This window comes from Anopheles merus, chromosome 3L (assembly GCF_017562075.2).
Source record: "Anopheles merus strain MAF chromosome 3L, AmerM5.1, whole genome shotgun sequence".
In the NCBI taxonomy this organism is placed as follows: domain Eukaryota; kingdom Metazoa; phylum Arthropoda; class Insecta; order Diptera; family Culicidae; genus Anopheles; species Anopheles merus.
Genome location: NC_054085.1, coordinates 3,875,606 through 3,885,047, shown reverse-complemented (window position 1 = coordinate 3,885,047; position 9,442 = coordinate 3,875,606). Strand labels below are relative to the sequence as shown.

The window sequence follows — 9,442 nt, the reverse complement described above, 5'->3', positions numbered from 1 at the left end:
CGCCCCACGCTTCTAACAGTAGGCCTTGTATTTGGCACTACTTGCTTCAGCCAGTTTGCTTCCACTCGCTGCTGCTCGAAGATGCGATTTACCGGCTGCGCTAGGCTATACCGTCCGGTCCGCACCAATTTTCGGATGTCGTGCAACCTAACCTCAAAATTATAGGCCGATATGCTGCCCAGGTCGCCAAACTTCTCCACATCTTCTAGCAGGTGTAGCAAACTATGGACGTTACTGTTGACCAGTTCCTGGCTGTAGACTTGAGCATAGTCTGCCTCAAACTGGTGCAACAGCACGTCCGCATAGCCCCATAGTGTACGGTGGTATAATGTAGACAACATCGTCATTGCAACGAATAGCAGCAAAAAGTGGTCGCACATTTCAGGTTTCAATCGGTATTTCAAAACGGCCACTCCGGCGACCTGCGATAACTGTTTGTGCTCTGAAGCTTTCCAGTGCTCAATGTACCGCAGGCCCCGCAATCGTCGTTTAAAGTCCGACGGAAGCCTGAGCCGACAGATATGCGCCGACAATGCATGCCTATTCTCTGCTGTCATACGGCAATCACGGTATCGATAACCTCGAACCCACAAATGCGTTGGGTTGCCAAAAACGCCTTTATCCGCGCAATGCATTCGCTCGGAACCCGGAAAGCTCCGAATCGTGTTGCATTTCTTTAATTTCAAAAGTGGCGTATTTGTTTTACAATGCTCCCGATATTTGTCTTCCCGAAACTCTTTGTCTGTCCTTGGCCGGGCGATTGCACCGTAACGGAAGAAACGCCGACGCGTTCTGGCGTCATACTCCGTTCGTATGGTGCACTTCTAACAACCCTCAATCGCGTTGAACGCCTTAACACCTGCAAAATGTTAGCCATTGCACAATTACATATCAAAATCAGATTAATCGCTTGCTTTGCATTACCTTTGATGTATGCGCGCGCAGGTACATCGGCGATGATTGCCCAAAGCTTTACCCACTACACGCAACTGCCTATTTAAGAACCGTTCGCCTGCAAACGGTTCATTTCCTTGATGAACTTTCCTAACTTTTCGTCCAGCGAGAGTGGCTTGCACTCACCAGAAAATATTGCCACCGTCATCACAGGGAGCCGGGGGACATTGTGCGCACGCATCAAGATCGGTCAAAACTGCGAGCGACTACTTTTAAATAACGGCAGGCCGTCGACAAAAAAGTCCAGCTCAAAACCACGTTCAGCTGGAGGCACATCGCTGAAAAAAAAACATACACAGTTACATATATTATAAAAAAAAACGTAAGCCTTGATGTATTTAAAATGTCAATCTACTTACGGAAATTAGCATTGAAGGCATTTTTCGATGCCTTGATACCAAATCAACGATATTTCCTTCTCATCCTGTGATGTGCTGGCCGGTGGCGTCAGTAGCGTACCCGCATCGCTCGGCAAATTGTTATAAGGCGGGAACTGCCGCAAGTGACGCTCCTTTGGGTTTGATTCGTCTCAAATGCCCAATTCCAAAGACCGTCCTCCATCGAAACTCCGGCGTAGGGAATTTGTGGCACCAAACCCTCGTCCTGCACGATACCATCGTGAAGCGCATCGGTTTCGTCAGTGCTGCTGTATGCCGACAAAGTCTCCCCACCACTCTCTGGACCTCTCGAAACTAGTGAGCGGGTGTCTTTCATTGTAAAAAATAATTAGCACAGCTCCATTATTAAACCAAAGCATACTTTATACCCATCGGTTCCAATTGATTGGTCCCAACTACTGGTTCGGTCATAACCGGGGTGGGCGAAGGGACTTGCGTACCTAGCTTGAACATAAAAACAGTGCAGATTGTGTTAGCACAGTTCCATTACAAAACTAAACTGTTACTACATACCTATCGGTTCCAATTGATCGGTCCCAGCTACTTGTTCGGTCAGAACTGACTTAGCTGGATGCGCTTGCGTACCTAGATTGCAGATATAGCACAAATGCATATAGTAAATGCACAAGTAAAATTACTTGCAACCGTTGCTCGTAGATAGCTACAAACCTGAAGTCGAAGGCTGCGGCTGATTTTGCTGGGAGCGCTCCTACGTAGCTCATCGCTTTTCAAAGATATTCTTCCTTGCGTTATGCAGCGAACCAATTTCTCTCTCACGTTTCATAGCCATCGTTTCAAATTGCGAGGAATAATTCGTAAAATGAATGTCTTGTTCCGTACACTTGAATGGCGCTGGCTGTCATAAGTGAAATTTCTTTTTATACGTTTGACGTAACGATTAGCTATGTCATGCCTACCCACACACATCTGTGTAGAAAGCAATTAGAATAGAAATCATGCCTATCATAACGTCCTAGCATGGCTTACTAGCATAGCACTTTTCAGCCTCTCACTCAATGCAGGTTGAGAGCAAGAACCAATAATGAACAAGAACCGATCGAAGCTCTTGATCGATTGAAGCGTTTACGGTCTTTCGAGAGAGCGCGCTGTATGTGTTTGTCTCTTTCTGACAAAAAAGCTCTGATACGCGACCGTGTTGGCGCAAAAATGATTGTTGGCACGTTTGCCATGCGGTTTGTCAGCACATAAAATGTTTGTTTATAAAGATCGGTTGTCACTTGTCCATTCGCGATAATCCGGGCTGGTTATCAAACCGAGCACCAGGTGGCGTTAGACAGGAGGATAACACCGACAACAGAAGATAAACAGGGGGAGATAGAAACAAGGCGAGAGGGAAATGAAGTTACGTCCGATAGAGAGAGAGAGAGAAAGAGAGAGAGAGAGAGAGAATACAAGAAATTAGAAACTAGGTCACGGTCGAGAACAGGGGTCACCAAGGGTCATGCTATCTCGGTACGCAAAAAAAGGGCAGTACGCAAACGATCAGCTGAGAGACCGGACTATTTTTAAACCGCGCCTACACTCGAAAACCATTATTCGCTTGTGAAATCGCCGTTACAAAAACCCGGAAATAAAATTAATTGTTTAGTGAATTCTAAAACTTGTTTAGTGAATTCTAAAGCAACAAATTTTAAAAATAGTCAGCATTCAAAGAATATTCGATCCGTTTGCAAATCTACATTGTGCAAGATGCCGAAAGCCGCGAAAGGACACGATTGCATTGCATGCGATCGCAAGAATAGTGCGTCGAATATGGTGCAGTGCGATAAGTGCAACGGATGGAGCCATTTCGACTGTGCAAATGTTTCGTGGAGCGTAAAAAACGAAAAGTGGTCATGTGAAAAGTGCAAAGCCGCGGAAAAGGTCGACGAGTATCATGCTGAAGGTGAAAGTAAAATGGTGCCCGGCAGTAAGCCTCAAGCTAGCTGCGATTTGGTTCATCAAGAAGAAACCAAAGCAGCCCATGGCGATGGCGATCAGGAGCCGACAAGGAAGCCAATCCACACCGAGCAGCAGGAAGCGACCGGGCGAGAATCCGAGCAACGAGCACCAGAACGTGGATCGCGCCACGCAGTTAGTGAAATGTCGAGAAGTTCATCCAAATGCACGTTGATGAAGCTTCTGACCGAGCAAAATGAAACGGTGAAGCGTCTCCTCGCGGAAAAGGAAAAGATGATGGCCGACCATTTGAAGCTGCAGATGGACTTGCAGCGTAGAATGGACGAACTCGAGAAACGGTCCAATCGGAGCGATGGAAAAAGTGCCTCTGAAATCTCATCGGTCGTTAGAGGTGAGATGAAGACCGCGAATTGGGTGCAAAAGCAAAATGCGTACTTACCACATGCCGCTAGCAGCTGGGAGCCCCAAGCAACTATGCAGGAACACCTTACACCTTCGACGAGTAACCAAGAAAGGTACAGTGATATGGTGAGAGACAAGTTGCACAGAGAGAGGACAGTGAACTGTCTGAGACCAACTGCAGATCAGATTGCAGCCAGACAAGCATGGCCACGAAAATTACCTGCGTTTAGCGGAACGCCTAGGGACTGGCCACGATTTTATAATAGCTACGTGGAGTCAACAGCAGCATGTGGATTTTCAAACGTGGAAAATCTAGCTAGACTGGAAGAGTGTTTGTTTGGCGCAGCACGGGATGTGGTTGAAGGCTGGTTGGATTCACCTTCATCCGTGCCGTTAGTAATTAAAACCCTCCAGCGTCTGTTTGGCAAACCATCCCTCGTGGTTACGGATATGGTGCAGAAAATCCGACAAGTGCATCCACCTAGACCCGAACGCTTGGACGACTTAATTACATTTGGGTTGGCTGTTCAACACTTATGCAGCCAGCTTAGTTCCGATGACCGAAAGCACTACTTAGCTAATCACGAGTTGCTGGAAAAGCTTGTCGATAAGCTACCAGCGTCAAGGCAGTTGGATTGGGCCACATACAAACGAGCAATCCAAGCCAAACGCCAAATAGAGCCTACGCTATATGAATTTGGCCTATTCATGGAAGACCTGGTAGAAAAGGCTAGCGATGTAACTAAGTACATTCCTCCTAAATCCAGCACGTCAAGGCCTGCAAGGAATCATGACCGTTCGCACGTCTTCCTACATGCACCAGCAACCAACAGCATCGAACAAGACAGGAATACCAGTCCTTCAAGCTTCACCTCAAGTGCTAGAAACCAACCACAAGGTCCAGAGAGAGTTTCCTATGGGACAGGTGAATGTCTAGTCTGCCACGATCCAGCACATCGCGTTAAACACTGCGATAGCTTTAAACGCATGAGCCTTGAAGCACGACAAGCTACCGTGAGGAAATTCAAACTGTGCTATGTATGTTTGGGAATGCATGCGTCCAATCTATGCAGATCCAGATACGTCTGCCAAGTTTCGGGTTGTCGAGAACGACACCACACGCTACTTCACGAGGGTCCACCAGATTCCACACCCACGGTAGCTGACTGCAGAGTCCATCAGATGAAGGAGAAGCCGTCTGATACCTTATTCCGGATTGTGCCTGTTTCAGTATACAACGGCACAGTAACCGTCGAAACCTTGGCGTTCCTGGATGAAGGATCGTCTCTCACACTGGTGGAAGCAGCGTTAGCGGAACAACTTGGGCTGAAAGGGGATCCGGATCCGCTAGAGCTTCATTGGACTTCCGACGTCAAAAGGAATGAAGCTACTTCTCGTCGCGTCAGTCTGCAGATCTCGGCAAAAGGGGGTGAGCGGCGCTATTCAATAGCGGCCGCTCACACTATCAACAAGCTAAGTCTTCCACCACAAAACCCAAATTTAAAACATCTGATAAGAAACCTTTACTACTTGCAGGACATTCCACTTCTCACCGTCGACCACCCCGTTCCACAAGTGCTCATCGGGTTAGCAGACGTAGAATTGCTAAAACCGCTGGAAACACGTTCGGGGCAGCCTGGAGAGCCGATCGCCGTTCGCAGTGCGCTAGGGTGGGCCATTTATGGAACGATAAATGCAAGTAATAAGGAGAGATGTCAAAGCGCTCATTATCACAACACCCATCTGATTGAGGATAGCCACCGATCCTCCAGCAACAAAGAAAACAATGATCAAGAACTGAACGAGACCATGCGGCAGTACTTTGCGTTAGAGGAAAGTGCTGTGTGTTCCTTTAACAAGTTCCTGTCAGAACCTGAAGATGTGCGTAGGGCAAAAATAATATTAGAAACCACTACAACTAAGTGCAATGGCCGTTACACTACGGGCTTGTTGTGGAAAAGCGATGATTTCCGTTTTCCAGACAGTAAACCGATGGCGATGGCAAGGCTTCGATCCCTCGAGAGAAAGTTAGAAAAGGACCCAGACCTGAAAGAAAACGTACATAATCAGATACGATTGTATGTTGAAAAGGGTTTCGCACATAGGGCAGAGGAGTCTGAGTTGAACTCGGTCGAACAAAAAAGGGTCTGGTACTTACCGCTCAATGTAGTTGGGCATCCCCGAAAACCAGATAAAAAGCGTTTAGTGTGGGATGCAGCAGCCAAAGTAAGAGGAGTATCGTTGAACTCGGAGCTGTTGAAAGGGCCCGACCTGTTAGTGCAGCTGCCCACCGTTCTTTGCAAATTCCGCCAACGCCTGGTGGCATTTGGGGGAGACATTGAGAAAATGTTCCACCAAATCCGTATAAGAGAAGAGGACAAGCACTCACAAAGATTCCTCTTTCGTTTCGATCCAAACCATGAACCACAAACCTACATCATGGATGTCGCAACATTTGGAGCTTCTTGTTCTCCATGCTCAGCCCAGTATATAATGCACCGAAATGCGGAAGAACATGCCAACATATATCCAGAAGCGGCAGCCGCTATCAAACAAAGCACATACATGGACGACTACTTCGATAGTTGCGACACGTTGGAAGAGGCAATTAATAGGGCAAAACAAGTACGGCACATTCATGCGCAGGCTGGATTCAATATGAGAAACTGGGTGAGCAACAACAATGCTGTCCTCGAAGGTCTGGAAGAATCAACGAGCGATCGTGATCTGTTTATAAACTTCGGTCAAGAGGGTAAGCACCCACGCGTGCTTGGAATAATATGGGACCCCGTATCAGACTCATTCAAATTTTCTGCAAACTGGCATGAAGAGCTGAAACCATACATTGATGGCACCAAGAAGCCTACTAAGCGCATAGTTCTGCGAATCATCATGAGTCTGTTTGACCCATTGGGACTTGTGGCGCCAGTGCTCATCCATGGCAGAATGATGATGCAAGATCTCTGGCGTGATAACCTAAAATGGGATGATGAACTAAATGAAACACAGTATAACAAGTTTAAACGATGGACGGCACTACTTCCCAGTATCCATTCCCTAAGAATCCCGCGATGCTACTTTGGAGTGAACGCGTCAAACACACATGCTCCCCTACAATTGCACATTTTTACCGACGCTAGTGAGTTGGGGTACGGCTGTGCGGCCTACTTTAGAAAAGAGACTCCTAGCGGTATACGTTGTGCGCTGGTTATGGCACGAAGTAAAGTAGCCCCCTTACAACACCTGACGATCCCCAAGCTAGAATTACAGGCAGCGCTACTGGGCGCAAGACTAAAACGCATGGTATGCGACAGCCACGACCTGGAAATTAAAGCCACGTACTTCCACACAGATTCTGAAGTAGTGCTTTCGTGGATCAGAACACCTACCCATGAGCTAAAGCAGTTTGTAGCATGTCGAGTAGGCGAAATATTGTCACTATCAGACTCAAAGGAATGGAGACACGTCCCTACTAAAGAAAACCCTGCCGATTGTTTAACAAAGTGGGGGAAGGATACTATGATCGATCCACAAGGCAGATGGCTGAACGGGCCTGCGTTTCTGTATCTGAATGAGAACAACTGGCCTGCGCAAAAACCGATTGAAGCTACAAACCAGGAACGGAAAACATGCTACATCTCAGTGCATTCAAGCCCAGCGTCACCCCATAGAGAGCTAGTAGTAGATGCATTCAGAATTTCCAGTTGGAAAGTTTTAGTGCGAACTGTCGCAAATCTTTGGCGTTTCGTTTCCAATTGTCGGCGTAAAGCAAAAGGTCTGCCAATACAATCCCTCAAAGCCACCAAAAGGCAAATCGGCAGTATCAAACAAAAAATAGCAGCAGAACATACACCCCTAACCAGCGAAGAATACCAGAAAGCCGAACGATTTCTGCTGCAAAACGCACAGATGGATGCTTTTGAGAAAGAAGTTCAGGTGTTAGCTAAGTCCAACTCGACTCACGCCCCACGCACCACTCAGAATGAAACCGCACCTCAAGTACCACGCAATAGTACGCTTTATGGCTTAACCCCCTTTTTAGATGAGTTTGGGATCCTGCGAATCGATGGGCGCACAGCCAAAGCTCATCACATTCCCTTCGATACAAGATACCCCATCATTCTACCGAAAACACACTACGTTACAACACTTATTTTGAGGGAGTATCATCAACGCTTTGGTCACGCTAACAACGAGACTGTGGTAAACGAAGTACGGCAACGTTTCTACCTAAAACACCTGCGATCCAGCGTGGCCAGAATCGCCAAAAACTGTCAACGATGCAAAATCAAGAAGACGCAACCATTACAGCCACGAATGGCACCGTTGCCAGAAGCAAGGCTTACTCCATATGTACGTCCGTTTTGTAAAGTGGGAGTAGATTATTTAGGGCCGATCGAGGTGGTTAATTCGAGGCGCAAAGAAAAGCGTTACATTGCAGTATTCACCTGTTTAGTGACGAGAGCGGTGCATTTAGAAGTAGCGCACAGCCTTTCTACTGAAGCCTGCATTATGGCGATAAGACGTTTCGTTAGCAGACGCGGAGCTCCCAGCGAGATATTTTCCGACAACGGGACCAATTTCGTTGGAGCCAATAATGAACTCACGAAACAACTGGCGGACATCAACTACTCTTGTGCCGAAACATTCACCGGTGTTCAGACGAGATGGATATTTAATCCCCCTTCGGCACTCCATATGGGAGGCGCATGGGAACGGATGGTGCGAAGTGTTAAGGAAGCTATGCTAGCACTGGATGACGGTAGGAAACTGAACGACGAGATACTCCTAACCGCATTAGCCGATTCAGAAAGTCTGATCAACTCCCGACCGCTTACCTATATGCCGCAAAGCTCGTCAAATGCAGAAGCGCTTACACCCAACCACTTTCTGTTAGGGAGTTCGTGCGGAACCAAGGAGCAGCTGCGTCCCAACGTAGATTTAGCAGAAACACTAAGAAGCAGCTACAAACGATCTACAGCTTTAGCCGATGCGATGTGGGACCGTTGGTTGAAGGAGTATTTGCCAGCCCTGAACACTAGGTCCAAATGGCACGAAGATACGCGTCGGTTGAATGTTGGCGATCTTGTATTCATCGCTGAGGGTCCGCGGAAGAATTGGTTGAGGGCGAAGGTTGAGGAGACGATAGCCGGTAAAGACGGCAGAATAAGGCAGGTGGTAGTGCGGACGGCAAACGGCAAGTCACTAAAAAGACCAGTAGTTAAAATCGCTGTTCTTGATGTTGAGTGCGATTGCGATACAGTATAGGAAAGTTACCACCCTTCAAACACTTCATCTTTATCGTCACTGAGCAAACGCGCTATTTATTTAGTAAATCCTTGAAAGCGTAAAGGATTGACGGGGTGGAGTGTTGGCACGTTTGCCATGCGGTTTGTCAGCACATAAAATGTTTGTTTATAAAGATCGGTTGTCACTTGTCCATTCGCGATAATCCGGGCTGGTTATCAAACCGAGCACCAGGTGGCGTTAGACAGGAGGATAACACCGACAACAGAAGATAAACAGGGGGAGATAGAAACAAGGCGAGAGGGAAATGAAGTTACGTCCGATAGAGAGAGAGAGAGAAAGAGAGAGAGAGAGAATACAAGAAATTAGAAACTAGGTCACGGTCGAGAACAGGGGTCACCAAGGGTCATGCTATCTCGGTACGCAAAAAAAGGGCAGTACGCAAACGATCAGCTGAGAGACCGGACTATTTTTAAACCGCGCCTACACTCGAAAACCATTATTCGCTTGTGAAATCGCCG

General features: G+C 47.3%; 2 protein-coding genes across 2 annotated transcripts; both read left to right on the top strand.

Moving 5' to 3' along the window:
* The first annotated feature begins 3,062 nt into the window (after positions 1–3,062).
* Positions 3,063–4,611, top strand: LOC121598795 (histone deacetylase complex subunit CTI6-like). Its single transcript, XM_041926078.1, has 2 exons — positions 3,063–3,800; positions 4,498–4,611. Exons 1-2 carry the CDS (start codon positions 3,063–3,065, stop codon positions 4,609–4,611), a joined length of 852 nt encoding a protein of 283 aa, XP_041782012.1.
* LOC121598785 lies at positions 4,295–8,942 on the top strand. Its single transcript, XM_041926066.1, has 2 exons — positions 4,295–4,832; positions 4,906–8,942. The coding sequence occupies exons 1-2, from the start codon at positions 4,715–4,717 to the stop codon at positions 8,940–8,942; spliced, it is 4,155 nt and encodes a 1,384-aa protein (XP_041782000.1). The 5' UTR covers positions 4,295–4,714.
* Positions 8,943–9,442: the final 500 nt, after the last annotated feature.